General features: G+C 41.5%; 1 protein-coding gene across 1 annotated transcript in view; it reads left to right on the forward strand.

Annotated features, from left to right (window-relative positions):
• LOC141259198 (lysosomal amino acid transporter 1 homolog) overlaps nt 1-16,545 on the forward strand; it is a 34,306-nt gene extending 17,761 nt beyond the window's left edge. Inside the window, exons 4-7 of the mRNA XM_073674784.1 lie at nt 1,167-1,291; nt 10,405-10,500; nt 12,330-12,515; nt 14,836-16,545. Of these exons, the coding sequence (XP_073530885.1) occupies nt 1,167-1,291; nt 10,405-10,500; nt 12,330-12,515; nt 14,836-14,937 (509 nt within the window). The 3' untranslated portion in view covers nt 14,938-16,545. The remainder of the gene's footprint in view (nt 1-1,166; nt 1,292-10,404; nt 10,501-12,329; nt 12,516-14,835) is intronic.
• The last annotated feature ends 2,476 nt before the right edge of the window (nt 16,546-19,021 follow it).

The following is a 19,021-nucleotide window of genomic DNA, read 5'->3' on the forward strand; positions in this document are numbered from 1 at the left end:
ATATAGACCACTACTCCAAAAATAAATACATAGCCCAATGCCAATGCAATCCAAAAAGAGGGAAAAAAAAAAAATATGATTTTTTTTTTTTGGAGGGGAATGTAGTGGCTTTGGGCTATGTATTTTATATTTGGATTATGTGATTTGTGTCAGATATCTGCTTCCAATAGAATGTTATTACTGATGAATTTTATGATCATTGAACAGGTTGCTATTATGAGCTCTCTCGGGCTTAAGTTCTATTCTCATTTGTCTCACTAAGACAACATTCACATGTTCAGTATTTGGTCAGTATTTTACATCAGTATTTGTAAGTCAAAACAAGGAGTGGAACAATCAGAGTAAAAGTATAATAGAAACACGTCACCACTTCTGTATTTATCACCCACTCCTGGTTTTGGATTACAAATACAGATGTAAAATACTGAACGTGGCCTAATGTTTATTTATTTCCCGATGCATGTTTTCTATATTTGTTCCTACAAATTTGATAGCCAGCCAGATTCAAGCAGAGAAGGTTTGATCAGCCATAGCCGACCATAAGGACTCCTCCAGACAAGTGTATAAGCGTTCCACGGACCGAACACGACAGAGAACACATGGACATAACTTGCATATGGCCGATTTTTACACCCAGACTGATGGTGTGTATGGAAAATTTTTCAGCGTGCACTATTTTGGTCCATTTTATAGACTAGATTAATGCATGCAATGTAAAGGCCGCTTCGGCACCCATCCGCAGCGAACACACTGAGCCTTTCACGTCCGCAATCTTCAGATACCATGGGCCTAATTTTCTATACAGCTGTCTGGACAAGGCTACATAGAGGGACATAAACTTGATGTTGGCCATGAGTAAGGCATATACTACTGATGACTGGGTTAGTTTATGGGCTTCTCTATTTTGTAGGATTTAATAATAGTTTCATTTTATGGGATCTCTGCATTACTGATCTTTTTCTATGTTTGGGATTGAAAAGCCTGTAGATGCTGGCACATGTCCGTGCTACCTGAGAATCCTGAACACATTAATGGTGAACTGATCTTCAGTACATGTTCACACAAGTCAATTTACTTGGTAATCTTGTGAGAGTTATAGTTCTCATTTTTAAGATGCCTTTATTAATACATACTTTATATATGGTATATATATTTTTTTATTATAGGAAGTGGAAGCCTGAAAGGTTTTTGTATAGGATGGCTGGTCTTGTGCATCGCACTGTCTGTTATCCTCCCTAGTCAGCTGCTTCTCAGGAACCTAGAAAGAAATGCTGATGTAGAAGTAAACCAGGTAAATTATTTAAACCAAGAAAATGCAGCAGTTTATTTTTTTTTAATTGAAATACAAAACAGATAAGTTATGTTGTATGTTGAACATTTACAACAACAAATGGATGGATGCCACTTTCTGCTTCTTCCTTTATAGCTGCACTGCCATCTACCCACTGTGCAGGAAAATGCCACACACTTCCATTGAAGTAAGTGGAGGCTTGCTGTAGATCACTGCACAGCGGGTGATCAGTAGTACTAATGTGCAAGAACTGTGGAGCTGCCGTGATTTTATTCAGAGCTGGCACGGTGGTTCAGAGGTTAGCACTGCAGCCTTGCAATGTGGGGACCTGGGTTCAAATCCCATCAAGAAAACATCTACAAGAAGTTTGTATGTTCTCTCTGTGTTTACGTGGGTTTCCTCTGGGTTCTCCGGTTTTATCCCACACTCCAAAGACATACTGATGGGGAATCTAGAATGTGAGCCCTAATGGGGTCCGTGCCGATGTCTGCTGTGGAATTAATGAATGGCGCTATTTAAGCGACTAAAATAAATGTCATTACTTGTGCAAAAATTGATATTTCTCTAATAACCCCCCACGACAGCACAGGATGTAACCCCACCCTAATAGGGACAGGAAATGTGAAGAGGTTTAAATAGCCCCTCCCACATCCTCCCTCCAGTGTTATTTCCTGTCCCTATTAGGGATGAAGAGGTCATCCCCGGTGTGCTGGGCCGGCGACAGGCACTGGGGGAAAGCTACTAGCTGGGTAGAGGAGGATCAAGCGGTTTTACCTCTCCTCCTCAGGGCGCTGCTCCAGTCTCCTCCAGATTCAGGTCCCCCTCCTGCAGTCTGCGCTCTCGGGCAAGGTCTGCAGGATCTTCTGACCGGAGGCCTCTCTGAGCTCTCCGGTCTATCTCCTCCTCTCCCCCGCTGGATGCGTGGGCGATGCCGGCTCCAGGATGTGGAGCGCACGCCGCGGCGCCGGAAGTGACGCCGGGCGGTGGATGATGACGTCACTTCCGGCAGATTTGCATTCCACTGTGGACCGCATCAAAAAGCTATGGGGGGAAAGAGCGGTAATGACGCCGGTGATCAGAGATCTTCACCGGGGGAGGAGCCCTCCTAAACAGAGGGAGGCGCTGGTCCGGTCGCCCATAAAAAGGAGCCCTGCACAGGAAGACATCTACAGGTAGGACAAAACCATGTCTGAAGCTTCTCGCTCTGCATCTGTAGAGCCCAGCGCCGGTCTGGTCACAGTAAGTATGGCACTGGTAGTCCATCTCCCAGATGCAGGAAATAGTGATTATAGCTCCCCTCCCCTTCTCCCCTCTCTTGTAGGGGGACAAGGAACCTGCATCTGGAGAAAAAGTTAAACCGTCACGCAGATGTCCCATCTGTACAAAAAATCTATCGTCCTCCCATAGAAAGCCCCTATACAAGGACTGTACGGAGAAGATTATCAGGCAGGAACAACCTTCCTTAATGGAGGAGATAAAGGAGATTGTACGAAAGATCAAATCCTCCTTAGCCTCGGTCACTCTCCCTACACCCTCACCTAGTCAGGGTTCTACATCTACTCCCTCAGCTGCCAAAAAGAGGAAGATTAGCCCGTCAAAGGGAGGGGAGGAAGACTCTCAAGAGGAGATCTATATCTCTGAAGATCTTCCGGAGGAAGGTGAACTAAGTCCAACTTCTTTTAACTCCCAACGAGAGAGATATTACTTTCCATCAGATATATTGGAGGAACTCCTCATGGCGGTAAGGAGAACTATGGAGGTCGAGGAAGAAAAAGTTCCCCAAACAGTACAGGATCAGATATTTGGGGGGCTACGTTCCAGGAAAAATTGGTGTTCCCTATACACCAGAGTATTAGGGACTTAGTCTTAGAGGAGTGAGAATCTCCAGAAAAGAGATTAAATGCCCCTACGGAGTTAAGGGATAGATTTCCTGTAGACAATGAGACGGCAGAATGCTGGTCTGAAGTCCCAAGAGTGGATATCCAAATTGCACGAGTAGCGAAGAAAACCACACTGCCCTTTGAAGATATCCCTTGGAACGCAAAATGGAGGGACTACTCAGAAAATCCTGGGAGACCTCAGCAACACTATTAAGCACCAACGCAGTCTCTATGAACGTAGCTCGATCAATGGCTCCTTGGCTAGATTAACTGGAGGAACACCTAGTTTCGGGCACCCCCAGAGAAGACCTCTTGGCATCCCTACCGCTTCTACAGAAAGCTATGGGGTTTTTAGCAGACGCCTCCGCAGAATCCGTGAGTGGCGTCAAGAGCATCTGGGCTATCAAACTCTGTAAGAAGGGCCTTATGGTTGAAATCCTGGAATGGTGACGTGGCATCAAAAATGAAGTTGTGTTCCATCCCCTTTAAGGGGAAATACATGTAAAGGCCAGCCCTAGATCTTCTAAAGAAGGCCTTAGACAAGAAGGCCCTCCCGGAACCTAGGAATGTGAGGAAAAGGCCTTTTCGTCCCTCCCAAGTGCAGACCCCTCAATATAGGGGTAAAGGGAAAACAGGACGATGGAGCTACCCAAAAGGTAGAGGAGGCAAAAATCTTTCAAAAATTTCTCTCTCAAAATCAACGTCCGAACACCATGACGTCAGGACAGTCGGGGGCCGCATCTCGAATTTTCTCCCTCGGTGGAAAGAAATTTTTTCAGACCCATGGGTCCTTAGGGTTGTCGAGTTCATAGTAAAAATAAATTTCTCCTCCTATCCTCCACAGAGGATAAAGTTAACACAGCTCGCTTCTCAGTCGTCAGGCCACCCTGATGTCCGGTCTTACAGACCTATTGTCCTCAGGAGTGATATCCCTGGTTCCTACAAGAGAGATAGGCACAGGGCATTATTCCAGACTCTTCGTAATAAAAAAAACAAATGGCTCACACAGAGTTATAATCAATCTAAGACAACTGAATCAGTATATCCACTACCAAAGATTCAAGATGGAATCCATCAGGTCGACTGTTCCCCTGATAGGACAGGACCATGTCATGGCCACAATCTACTTCCAGGATGCATATTACCACATCCCTATACATCCACTTCACAGGAGGTTCCTAAGATTCGCAGTGGCTCAAGGGAAACAAATAGTCCACTATCAATTCAATGTTCTCCCATTTGGAATTTCACCAGCCCCGTGAATATTTACAAAAGTCATGGCTTTTATCAGGGATCAGAACATTTCAATAGTTCCATACCTCCTCGACATGTTATTAATTGGGCCCTCAGTACCAGTACTTCGAGAACATCTACAGTTGACCACTCAGATCCTATCGTCTCTGGGCTGGTTAGTGAACCACAAAAAATCGGATATGGTTCCCTCCATGACAAAAACATTTCTAGGAGTACTATTGGATTCCCACAGCCAGATGTAATTCCTGCCCAAACAAAAACAGGTCATGATAAAAGCAAAGATCAATGTCCTAAGGAGCAGAAGATCAGTATCATTAAGAGATGCCATGTCGGTCCTCGGTTCTATGACATCCTGTATTCAGATGGTGGCCTGGGCTCAGGCACATACCCGAACATTAGAGACCCACATCCTTACGAATTGGGACAGATCCCCACGGTCTCTGAACAGAAGAATCCCTATACCACCACGGGTAAGGACCGCTCTATTCTGGTGGCTGAACGTAAAGAATCTGAACGGAGGAGTACCATGGATCCAGAATCCGCTGGTAACCATAAAGGTGGATGCCAGCGAGAAGGGATGGGGAGCCATAGTCTCCCAAGAGCTATTCCAGGGTATATGTACCAAAGAGGTGAGCCAACTCTAATCAAATTTCAGAGAACTAAAAGCTGTAGAGTAAGTCCTCAGAGCAGCAGAGCCTCTGGTCCAGAAATCTCATTCAGATATTTTCAGACAATATCGCCACGGTAGCCCACCTTCGTCATCAAGTGGGCACAAGATACGAAAGCTTAAAAGCAATCTCAGCGAGAATATTTTCCTGGGCCGAAGAACATCTTCTTCTATCCCTGTCGGCTCTTCATATCAAAGGTTCAGTCAATGTCCAGGCCGACTTCTTAAGTAGAACAAAGATTCATCCAGGAGAATGGAGCCTAAACCCAGACGTCTTTCAGATTTTAGTCGAGAGATGGGGCTATCCAGAGGTAGATCTCTTCGCCAGACACCAGAACGCGAAAGTACCTCAATATTTCTCCCTGGATCCAAACGGCCCTTGCTTGGGCATGGACTCATTCGCTTACAAATGGGAATTCAAACTAGCATATGCCTTTCCCCCACTGCCTATCCTTTCAAAAACCTTACAGAAGAGAAGGACCGAAGGGACCAGAGTAATCCTAGTGGCCCCTCGCTGGTCAAAAAGAAGTTGGTTCGGAACATTAACCAGTCTGAGTGTGGAGAACCCTCTAATCCTTCCTCCCATCAAAGATCTCCTTCTCCAGGGACCGATTCACCATCCGGATCCCGAGAGACTGCCTTCTGTATTACTGATATTAAAAACAAGAGGCCTCTCAGAGAAAGTCATCAAAACTCTCCAGAAGAGCAAGAAACCTGTAACGAACACAATTTACCATATGATCTGGAAAACCTGCTTAAGATGGTGTGCACCCACTCGTCCTGACCCTCATAGGGCGGATGTGGCTCAGATTCTATATTTTTTTTTTTTTTTTTTTTTATACAAGAAAGTCTGGACAAAAAGATCTCAGACCTAGTACTCTTAAGGTCCAGGTAACGGCGTTAAGTTCATACTTCGATCAAAGACTAGCGGAACATCAGTGGGTGAGAAGATTTATGACAGCAGCCACCCGCATCCACCCTAGAGTAACAGACTTGGTTCCCCCCTGGGACCTTAACATTGTTTTGAAAGGGTTAACCTTTCCACCCTTTGAGTCCTTATCAGCCATAAGACTGGACAGTCTGACCTGGAAAACTGCTTTCCTGGTGGCAATAACTACAGCCAGAAGAGTGTGTGAACTACAGGACCATTCGGTCAACGAACCCTACCTGAGAATCCTGGAAGATCGTCTAATTTTCCAACTTGACCCTTCATTTCTACCTAAGGTGGTCTCAAATTTCCACGGATCTTGGGAGATAATCCTTCCATCATTTTGTGACAACCCAAAAGATAAAAAAGAAATGGAAGTCCACACTCTGGACGTTCGGCGATTAGTACTGCACTATATTCAGGAAACAGAAGAAGGAAGGAAAGACCAGAACCTATTTGTCCATACACAAGGTCCAAACAGAGGAAAGAAAGCGGCAAAATCCACAATAGCCAACTGGATTAAGAGGGTGATTACGGAGGCTTACCAGATCCAGGATCTACCTCCTCCAGCAAAGCTCAAGGCCCATTCTACAAGGGCGATATCTGTCTCCTGGGATGAAAAAGCCAGCGCATCCATCAAACAGATTTGCAGAGCTGCCACATGGTCCTCAATTCATACTTTCTCCAAACACTACAGACTAGACCTAATGTCTGTTGGAGATTTAGCCTTCGGAAGGAAGGTTCTTCAGGCTATTGTCCCTCCCTAGTATATCTTTGGTGTACCTCCTGTGTGCTGTCGTGGGGGGTTATTAGAGAAAATAGAATTCGACTTACCGGTAATTCGGTTTCTAATAACCCACCACGACAGCACTGGTAATTCCCTCCCCCTCCCTTATTGTTTCTACGACTGCTTGATCAGTAGAAATAAAAATTAATTTGAAGCATCTATACTCTTGTGGTCCTTTGTAATAATACTGGAGGGAGGATGTGGGAGGGGCTATGTAAACCTCTTCGTATTTCCAGTCCCTATTAGGGTGGGGTTACATGCTCCTGTGTGCGGTCGTGGTAGGTTATTAGAAACCGAATTACCGGTAAGTCTAATTCTAATTTTTTTTTTTTCTTTTTTTGCCACAAACATTTTACTAGCCCTTTTACTTTCCACAAATGAATCTACAACCTAATATCCATTACTACAACACTTAGTTTATCCATACTGCAGCATATGTGCAAGACCATGTTCTCATTATTGGTGCATATTTTCAATTGTACTCCATAAAACATTTGTGGCTGAAACAAGTGTCTGTTCCTTAAAGGAAATCTGTCACCAGGTGTTTGCTGCCTCATCAGAGAGCTGCATAATGTTGGGGCAGAGACCCTGATTCCAGTAATGTCACTTGCTGTCATTTTGATATAGTCAGTGTTATCTGCTGAGCTCTGCATAACCTGCCCAAACCTCTGATGGGCAGTTTTCTGCTTATGTAGGGTGTATACAGAAAGCTGCTAATCATTGGTGAGAGCGGTGTTATACACAGCTCATGAATATAAAAGACTACCTGGCAGCAGGTTTACTAGTCCTTTAGCGATAAAATCATTCTGATAACAGTGATCCCTTTTTTTTTTTTTTTTAATCAAAAATACACCAAGCAGCCCAGTAATTGACACATTGGTAGAATCCGGGTCTCTTTCACCATGTTCTATGCCACTTAATCTGAGAGCAATAAACAAACTGCGTCCAGCATTATATAAACAGGGGTCCGGTTAGAGAGAAATTTCTTTCCCGTCCCTGCACGGACATGCCTACTCAGAGATATACAGCAACTGGAGAACATAGGAGTATAATGGCATAGAAAACTTTGTTAGTAGAAATAGTTACTATTGACTTGATGTACTAATTTTAAGAGATTCTAAAAATGGGGCATGTGAGATAGCGAGCTTAGCTCTGTGGTCTCTCACTGAAGGAGACCCAAGTAACTCAAAAAAGGTGGCAAAGGAACAGAGGTATCAAGTGGTCATAAGACACAAATGCCAATACAATTAAGTTCAGCAATCAGCTATATCTTAATAGTGTCAATTATCTGAATCGAACACATTGCTCACCTAGTAAAGAGAGGGCCTAATCCAGCGTGGAACAGCTCAGGGATGGAGCGGTGGCCAGGAGTTGCCTCGATGTGCGCTTCGCGGCTGGAATACCTGGTCTTAAGAGGCATGACTCTTGAGAAAGCCCATGTATTCCATCCTAATGGTGAATAATAGGAGAGCCTACTCTGCTTGAAACCAGGATGTAAGGAGAAAAAGATTGCACAGCTCTGAGCTTCTCAAAAGACAACTTTGAGAATACCTCCAAGTGAAGAATTCAATAAGAATACTTCAGCCTGCATTTAGCATCTGTGCTCTGCATGGAAATATCTGCACAAAGTTTTCCAGCTGTTTTCCAATGAGGATTTGGGGTTTTCTGGTCCCATGTTCTTCCCGCATGAGAAAAATTACATTGTGATTTTGCAATCTATGACAAATGGTGAGGTCATTGCCCCATGTTTCCAGCTGCGCTGCACAAACAAAACTAGTATGAAGAATGCTGTTAAAATGTGAACCAGTTCTGCTGTAACTGCTGATGTAGTGTGATTTATTTATGGTTGTGACATAGTGCAGTTCATTTCTACGCTTATACAGTGGTGGCCAAAAGTATTGGCACCCCTGCAATTCTGTCAGATAATACTCAGTTTCTTCCTGAAAATGATTGCAATCACAAATTCTTTGGTCTTATTATCTTCATTTAATTTGCTTGCAAGGAAAAAACACAAAAGAGAATGAAGCAAAAATCAAATCATTGATCATTTCACACAAAACTCCAAAAATGGCCCAGACAAAAGTATTGGCACTCTCAGCCTAATACTTGGTTGCACAACCTTTATCCAAAATAACTGCGAACAACCGCTTCCAGTAACCATCAATGAGTTTCTTACAATGCTCTGCTGGAATTGTAGACCATTCTTCTTTGGCAAACTGCTCCAGGTCCCTGATATTTGAAGGGTGCCTTCTCCAAACTGCCATTTTGAGATTTCTCCACAGGTGTTCTATGGGATTCAGGTCTGGACTCATTGCTGGCCACCTTAGAAGTCTCCAGTGCTTTCTCTCAAACCATTTTATAGTGCTTTTGGAAGTGTGTTTTGGGTCATTGTCCTGCTGGAAGACCCATGACCTCTGAGGGAGACCCAGCTTTCTCAGACTGGGCCCTACATTATGCTGCAAAATTTGTTGGTAGTCTTCAGACTTCATAATGCCATGCACACGGTCAAGCAGTCCAGTGCCAGAGGCAGCAAAGCAACCCCAAAACATCAGGGAACCTCCGCCCTGTTTGACTGTAGGGACCGTGTTCTTTTCTTTGAATGCCTCTTTTTTTTCCTGTACACTCTATGTTGATGCTTTTTCCCAAAAATCTCTACTTTTGTCTCATCTGACCAGAGAACATTCTTCCAAAACGTTTTAGGCTTTCTCAGGTAAGTTTTGGCAAACTCCAGCCTGGCTTTTTTATCTCTTGGAGTAAGAAGTGGGGTCTTCCTGGGTATCCCACCATACAGTCCCTTTTCATTCAGACGCCGACGGATAGTACGGGTTGACACTGTTGTACCCTCGGACTGCAGGGCAGCTTGAACTTGTTTGGATGTTAGTCGAGGTTCTTTATCCACCATCTGCACAATCTTGCGTTGAAATCTCTCGTCAATTTTTCTTTTCCGTCCACATCTAGGGAGGTTAGCCACAGTGCCATGGGCTTTAAACTTCTTGATGACACTGCGCACGGAAGACACAGGAACATTCACGTCTTTGGAGATGGACTTGTAGCCTTGAGATTGCTCATGCTTCCTCACAATTTGGTTTCTCAAGTCCTCAGACAGTTCTTTGGTCTTCTTTCTTTTCTCCATGCTCAATGTGGTACACACAAGGACACAGGACAGAGGTTGAGTCAACTTTAATCCATGTTAACTGGCTGCAAGTGTGATTTAGTTATCGCCAACACCTGTTAGCGGTCACAGGTAAGTTACAGGTGCTGTTAATTACACGAATTAGAGAAGCATCACATGATTTTTCAAACAGTGCCAATACTTTTGTCCACCCCCTTTTTTAGGTTTGGTGTGGAATTGTATCCAATTTGGCTTTAGGGCAATTCTTTTTGTGTTTTTTTCAGTGAAGACAAATTAAATGAAGATAATACCAAAGAATTTGTGATTGCAATCATTTTCAGGAAGAAACTGAGTATTATCTGACAGAATTGCAGGGGTGCCAATACTTTTGGCCACCACTGTATCACCAATAGAAATGTTACCTTGATTTAAAAAGGAACAATATTTCAAATGCAATTATTTCATTTTTTTTTTTTTTTTTTTAGCATTCGCTTGGAGTTACAGAGATGTCCGGATTTATTTGTGGTTATGTTTCTTCTGTTTTTTATTTGGGCTCACGTTTCCCTCAACTCCATAAAAATGTAAGTTTGTCTGTGATTAAAGTACCTAAAAAAGTGTACCTCCAGCTGTAGAGAAAAACTGCTGTAGTGCAGGAGCCCGAAATAGCAGCCCGGACCTCCAGGCTCCATTACCTCCACTGTAGACTGTAATGTGAGCGTGCAGTACTAGAGGCAGAAACCTGGGAGACTGCACGGACTGTGGCGTCTGCACTATAATCATATTTCTAAATGGCTAGAGGCACGTACATTCGCATGAATGATATTAGTAGCTCTTTTTAGCTTTCTACTTCAGAATGTCCCTCTTTAAGTTAACCATTTGTGAAGTTTTCTGATAATGGCAAAGCCAGCTCTGAAGGTGAGCGTCTCATGAGGGAAGTTTCCTGGTATGACCATCTACAGTAGTCATTGGATAATTCTTAGGAGTACCGTGTCCATTTTAGGACATGATCAGATATCAAAGTTAAACATCAGAATGATGTAAGTTTGAGGCTAAATACCCTGTCTCAGAAGTGACTTTGACATCTGTAATAATAAAAAAAAAAAAAAAAAAAAAAAGTCACTGATGGACTTGAGCCCAAAACTCTGTCTAGAAGCCAGTGCACTAACCATTGAGCTATAAACTAAGTTGAAATCTAGGCATTCTATTTGGTTATGGGATTTCCAGTGCAAACCTGTCTGAACCTCATTGGGACTTTCACAAATACCTCCTCCAAGCCAAATTCAAATGATGTTTGATTTTGATGTGCGAGTCTGATGTGTGACTTTCTTCAAACATCAAAATCACAATGACTTTTAGTCACCCTGAGTATTTTCATGGTTGATCTCATAAGACAAGAAAAGCTACCAGTCACCATCACTTGACCTTATGGCTGAATGGTAAGGTTTCGGGTTCACAGTGTGGAGCTTTCGGGTTCAAATCCCTGGAGCAGAAGAAGAATTTTTTTTTTTTTTTTCCTCCTTCTAGATTGCTTCAACTGAATTTATAGCTCAATGGTAAGTGTACTGGCTTCTAGACATAGTTTTGGGTTCAAGTCCCATCAGTGAACAGTGACTTTTTATTATTAGTTGTCAGTCACTTGTCAAAATCCATTCTCAGACAGACAGGGTATTTAGCCTCAAACTGACACCATTCTGATGTTTGAGTTTGATATCTGATCATGTCCTAAAATGGACACACTATTACACCACTGTATAGGAGTAATTATTTTTAGTTACGGTTTTCCTTGATTTAAAGGGACCCTGCTGGGAGAGCCATTCAGTCCCAGCCCCGAAAGCATGAATCAGACATGTGTTTCACTCTAACAAGCTGCATCATTCCCTGCCCAGCTCTCCTAGACTGAAATATCTCTCCCTTTATATATGTATAGGGAGGCATATCAGTCATAGAAAGTGAGGCATGAAGAAGCAGTCAGGCCTCTTCGTTTAGTCAGCCTAGACTCCAAGTCCCCTTCTGGCTTTCAAAAGTGTGTTTTCTGACACCGCTTTTGAGGGTATAACCTACTCCTATGCTGTTCCCTTAAAAATGTAAGCTACATGGGTATGTGCTGCAAACATGACAAATTTATTCCAAGCAGCTAAAAGTGAGCTGAAAATGGGGAGGCTCAAAAGACACCTGGAGGATGCCCGGTCATCTTTTGGAGCGTTTTCCCAGTTCCTTCAGTCTAGAAATGGTTTGCGGTTCCTTCAATCCACAGTTTCTATTAGCAAGAAGGGATGATTGTAAACGATGTATAGCCCTATTAGAAACTGGTGAGAACTGTGGTTACTTTTATTTTCTGCTTCCTCACGGATTTGTGAAGTTATTAATTTTATAAAGGATAATCATCGATTTGTTCTTATTCTTCCTACAGTTTCACAGGAAATCTACAGAGGGCACATCGTATATGTTGTTTGCATTAGCCATGCTTGGAAACTTTACGTATGGGTTGAGTCTCCTATTGAAATTGCCTACAGTTCCATATAGTAAGAATCGCTATATATTACACCATTTGCCCTGGCTCATTGGAAGTTTTGGCGTTCTTGTGCTTGACTTTTTTGTATCCTTTTTGTAGTGTCATGGTCGGTGCATTTCTATAACACGTAATATTGGTGAATGGTTGGTTACTTTTTACTGAGCTTTGACAGGTGATGCTGTACAGCGCGGTGTCATGACATGGATCAGCCTTCTACAGATGATGACCTGCTTATATTAATGTACAGTGAAGGAAATAATTATTTGTTCACTGGCTGTTTTTGTAAGTTTGCCCACTGACAAAGACATGAACAGTCTATAATTTTAAGGTTAGGTTAATTTTAAAATTGAGAGAGAGAATATCCCAAAAAAAAACAAACAAGAAAATCACATTGTATAAATTAAATTTATTTGCGTTTTGCAGTGAGAAATAAGTATTTGATACCTCTGGCAAACACTTAATACTTGGTGGCAAAACCCTTGTTGGCAAGCACAGCAGTCAGACGTTTTTTGTAGTTGATGATGAGGTTTGCGCACATGTCAGGAGGAATTTTGGTCCACTCCTCTTTACAGATCATCTCTAAATCATTAAGATTTTGAGGCTATCGCTTGGCAACTCGGAGCTTTAACTCCCTCCATAAGTTTTCTATGGGATTAAGGTCTGGAGACTGGCTAGGCCACTCCATGACCTTGAGTGGCTCAAAAAGAAGCACATTCTTTGTTGCCTTGGTTGTATGTTTTGGGTCATTGTCTTGCTGGAAGACCCAGCCACGACCCATTTTTAATGTACTGGCAGAGGGAAGGAGGTTGTCACTCAGGATTTTACGGCACATGGCTCCATCCATTCTCCCATTGATGCGGTAAAGTAGTCCTGTGCCCTTAGCAGAGAAACACCCCATAACATAATGTTTCCACCTCCATGCTTGACAGTGGGGACGATGTTCTTTGGGTCATAGGCAGCATTTCTCTTCCTCCAAACACGGTGAGTTGAGTTAATGCCAAAGAGCTCAATTTTTGTCTCCTCTGACCACAGCACCTTCTCCCAATAGCTCACAGAATCATTCAGGTGTCCATTGGCTAACGTCAGACGGGCCTGCACATGTGCCTTCTTGAGCAGGGGGACCTTAAGGGCACTGCAGGATTTTAAACCTTTAAGGCGTAATATGTTGCCAATGGTTTTCTTGGTGGCTCTGGTCCCAGCTGCCTTGAGATCATTAACAAGTTTCCCCCGTGTCATTTTCCTCATGATCAAGGATACCCCACGAGGTGAGATTATGCATGGTGCCCCAGATCGATGTCGATTGACAGTAATTTTGTATTTCTTCCATTTTCTTACTATTTTACCAACAGTTGTCTCCTTCTCACCCAGCATCTTACTTATGGTTTTGTAGCCCATTCCAGCTTTGTGCAGGTCTATGATCTTGTCCCTGACATCCTTAAAAACCTCTTTGGTCTTGCCCATGTTGTAGCGGTTAGTCTTACTGATTAATTGAGTCTGTGGACATGAGTCTTCTATACAGGTGACTATGTAAGACAGCTGTCTTTAATGCAGGTAACGAGTTGATTAGGAGCGTCTAACTGGTCTGTAGGAGCCAGAACTCATAATGGTTTATAAGGGATCAAATACTTATTTCTCACTGCAAAATGCAAATAAATGTATCTAATTTATACAATGTGATTTTCTTGTTTGTTTTTTTTTTTCTTTGGATGCTCTATCTCTCAATGTTAAAATTAACCTAACCTTAAAATTATAGACTGTTCATGTTTGTCAGTGGGCGAACTTGCAAAAACAGCAAGGGATCAAATACTGATTTCCTTCACTGTAGGTGGTGGAGAAAAAAAAAAATTGTGCATTCTGATAAAATGTTAAATATGAACATTGTTAACAAAATGTGAAAAAATGTTCCATTTAGGTTTGTCTGCTTCATCAGACCACTAAACTACATCTCAGTGTTTTACTAATTTATAGAAAACATGCTCAACCGGTGCACTTTACCCCTTTTCACATCATAATTTTGCCCTTCGTTAAACTAAATGTAGCTATAGGACACTCTGCAAGAAGGAGGCCAAAAGATGTTCCTTGGCTTCCATCCATCCAGTATAAGTGTGTGTGTGTACATGAATATGCGTACGTACACACAGCCAGTGACAAACGCCACTTTATGGCATCATTCACAGGAATCTATTTAAGATATGATGGATATCTGAAGACTGATGACCACTGGTCCCACACTGGTTACAATGGGAAAACCTCACAGCTGACCAATATAACCTCCTGCCGAATGCAAATTTCTGGCATGAACTTCTATACATTTAGAGATGTTTAGTTTTGATGTCAAAACCTCTTTCAAAGTGTATGCTAACGTTTTGTAGGTGATTTCCGTAACTTAAAAAAAAAAAAACAGATGACTGCACAGTTCATTCTCTATCGAAAGCACCGGACCACCCAGTCTAATCTACTAGCGCTAGAAGTGGAGCCATTGCTTGTGGATGAAGAAGAAACCTAGTGTCTCAGACCAGCCTCTTCGTTTTCTAAATATATATTTGGTTTCCTTTTTTTTTTTTTTTTTTTTTTTTACATTTTCTTAAATACTTCCTATTGTGAAGTTTTAGAATCTATATTTTTGAGTGACCAAAGTCTTGATTGAACGATCATCTTAATGTTACATGAGGTTTTTTTCATTTAATTACAGGAAGGGACCCAAACTATTTGTTGCCATGATCAGTGCTGCTTTTAATTTATTTTTGTGTAGTTTCCAAGTGATGATTTTTACAGTGATACTTTAAAGCCAAAAATTTAGAAATTGTGTCATTGGCTCGATGCAGTTCAAGCACTCTGTAAGACCGTTTTCTAGCTCTATTTCAACAAGCTGCTGATGTCCAATGTGATTAGTTTTATGTACTCTGCATAGAGACCTTGTTGGAAATGGCCTATGTACCATCACTTACATTGTTAAAGGGGTTTTGCTGGACTTAACAATTGGTGACCTAATAATGGCTGCTGCTCCAATATGAGATCAGTGAAAGCATGACACCTGGCACCCCCCCCCCCCCCAAAAAAAAACGAGAACTGTAGTGACAAGAATTAGGCTATGTACGGATCCGAACATAGCAGCCCCATACATTACCTAGTGAGCAGTGGCGAGTACTGCACCCATTCTAGTGAATGGGATATGGATAAATACCTGGCAGGGCTGCTGTGTTCTGTCCACTGCCGGACAGATGGGAGGGTCTGACCTCCAACAATCTCATATTGGTGATGTAAGTCCTGGACAGCCCCTTAAATTTAGACAACAGTTCTTCGGCAAGGATTAAAATTTACTTTGGCGTGTTAGAAAACTTTTGGCCCAGTTGACCAAACACTGTCGATTTTGGTGCTATGTTGTTTAATGACCTGTCTGTTAACTCAACTATAAGGGAACGTCCACATGGGACTTGTAACTAATTTCACTGTAGAAATGTTGTGGAATTCTACAAATTTCAACTTTTGCATTGAAAAGGGAGAGTGGATGCAGGAGGATCCACTATGAAAAGCTACAGAATAAATCGACACATTGTGGATGCCAGATCCTTAGCACCATTCAATTTATCCTCTGTATTGGATTATTTTAGCATGTAAATGAGATTTTGAAAAATGTTGTCAAGTGTGAATGTACCCATAAAGGAATAATTCAATGATAAGTTTCACACTACACTATATGGTGCACAGTTTATAAGTCTAAATATTTAACGATCTAAAGAATACTAAACTATTTTATAGGTATTCTTGTGTGGGGTCCCACAGATTGCTAATAAAACAGTTTTTAAATGCAGTGTAAGTACTAAGATCAAGTGGAAAAACTGGTGGACTCACACCTGCGCTAGAGACTGAATTATAAACTTCCATTTTATCTTATTTACAATATTTGCTTCCAGTTCGAAGGAGTGACACATTACAGGTATTACTACTGCTTTATAAAAGATTTAATGGCCCAGATTTGTGCAAAAGCATAAATATGGACCTCTGTACTTTGCATTGTATTTCCGATCGTCTCTCAGCGGGGATGTTAGGTGACCAATGCAGTCCATCAGCAGAAAGCATTAGCACACACACATTTTAACTTTTTTTTTTTGTGCTCCACTCTGGGCCCCATTAATAATCTTTTAAATGGAATCAGTCAGTGTCATCCTTCCGAAGCAGTCTATATGATGTCTTGAAATCTGTGATCTGATGTCTTCTTCCAGAGCAATGCATGTTTATTTGTTGCTTTATATATAAATTACCTCTTCCATGGTATGGGAAGGATGCTGCCTGGAAGATAACTTTGCCTCCAGAGCTTATTTTACATGAAGGAGGAGTTACCAGTGTGAGACAAGTAACTAACACAGAAGAGAAGAAATGAACCTTGTCTTAATGCAAATACATTTTTGCAGCTCTGAGCTCTCTTGTATTGCAACAATATTACAACCCTGTCGGCCTGTGAGATGGAAGCTGAAGCTGAGCGGAGCCTGCAGATGTGCTTGTTGTAACAAACATCCTCCCCCGAGCCTGGTAGAGGTTCTTTATATGAAGTGAAAAAAGACGATTTCTCAACAAGGCATCTGATACGAGGCATACAGGGAGGACTCTTCTCAGCAGTCTAAAACCTGTATGCCTATATTAATAGTTTAGATAGGTCAAATGTGGTGAAAAAGTAGTGGACGATACCTTTTTTAAGGAAGTTATGAAAAAAGTGTACAGCTTTTATCCCACTTTTAATGAAGTAATGGTGTTTCTGTAAGAAGGCACACATTGCATAGAAGTGTTAATCACTGGACTCCTGTGGAAGGAAATATTCTACTAAAAGGTGTAAATGTAAATGTGTTTCTATATTGTAACCTGGTAAAATGTAATATTTGTGAATTTTTTTTTAAATGTATTGAAAAAGATGTCTAACTTTTAATATATGAAATATATTGGTACAGGCACATTTGAAATAAGGTGATATGTATATCTGGGCATTTCAGTTTCTGAAAATTACTACTTTCTCCAGAAGAGGTGATCCATCCTCATGGTTTTTTTTTTTTTGTTAGTTTCTGTTCCAGAACCTCCTTTAAAAAAAACAACAAAGTTTTAGAGAAGGCTATGGAGAGTTTCCACTCCAAGGTTCTGCTCTGAAAACTCTGTAAAGAGACTGTGTACGTGTACATCTTCTTAAACGGGACCTGTTGCTACCTCAAAAAAGTTGATGTTTTTTGTTTTTATTTCTGCTGTTCCCAGCAAGTATTGCATGAGTAGTTGTTTTTTTCCTTAATTTGCCATACAGTTCCAGCCATTTTTTTTTAAATTTTACTCCCTTATATAATGCTAAGTTTTATTATCCTTTAACAAGGGGGTGTGGCTCACAGGATTCTATGTGGTTGTGTCTTATGGCTGCTTTGGATTATTATCCTAGGAGCCACACACCCCTTGTAAAGCCATAGAAATTGGTCCAAACCCCCCACTTTCTTCCCCATCATGTATTGGGAACTTTAGGAACTCTATGGCTGTTTTTAAATTAAAAAAAACAAAAAAAAACCTGAATACTTTAATGAACAGGAATAAAGCAAAAATGGGTAATTTTTGACCTGGTGACTATTATTATTATTTTTTTTCCCCTCACATAATATGGACTACACCGATAGGGGAAAAAAGTGCAAAGATATGAATAAAAATATGATTTTATTTCAACATCAATTACAATTGAATAAGCTTAAAAACATATACATGACGCAAGACATTCATGCCTGGTGAATACCATAACATAATAGACACACAATATATACAATCAATTACAAAAGAGGGTACAATCATATGTTATAGACAGATGCCAGTGTAATAAAGGTGTTGAGGTACAATAGATGTAAACAGTAATTAAAAAAAAAAAACAATGCCCGTTTTGCGTTTAGCAAAAAATCTTGATAAAAAGTGTGTGCATTTTATGGTAAGCTGCCTCTGGGCTTAGGGAGAATACTTGTGCAGGGCAGGAGAGAAAATTGCCAGAACTGCACATCACTAAAGCTGTATGGATACTGCAGGTCCTAACTGAAGGATGTTTTGGGTCATGAGTCATATGGCTGGAAGGCACTTCAAAAATGTGGTATTGTATACACAGTAGGTAGCAAAGATGTATATGTATGTGGCTGCCACCAGGAATTTCAGGGCCCTATACTGGCAAAATTGACACTCTACCCAGGTTCCACTCCACACCTCGAACCTTCCACAGTCCCACTCTTGGAACAACTCCATTTCTGCACCACGTCCTCACAAATCACACATGAGCAGTTCCAGTTGAACACCGTATTATATACATATTATATACATAGCCATCAGCTTTTGTTTTGGCAAAAAAAACAAAAAAAAAAACAAAACAAAAGCTTTAAGCCTGTTGCTGACTTTTATGCAGACCAGGGCTCTACTCTGAAGAGAGAGGCAGCAAATATTAAACATTTAATTAAATGCTCTAAAAACTAGAATCAACATAGCATTAGGCCTATGCAGTTTGTGCGCTACCATGCTCTCAATCATAGCCACGACCCAGATGACCAGCAGCCAGAGGACACAGGGAGGTCCGTAATAAAGTCCATAGCGAT

This window comes from Phyllobates terribilis, unplaced genomic scaffold (genome assembly GCF_046119375.1).
Source record: "Phyllobates terribilis strain yellow unplaced genomic scaffold, ASM4611937v1 Scaffold_3__8_contigs__length_932513732, whole genome shotgun sequence".
In the NCBI taxonomy this organism is placed as follows: Eukaryota; Metazoa; Chordata; class Amphibia; order Anura; family Dendrobatidae; genus Phyllobates; species Phyllobates terribilis.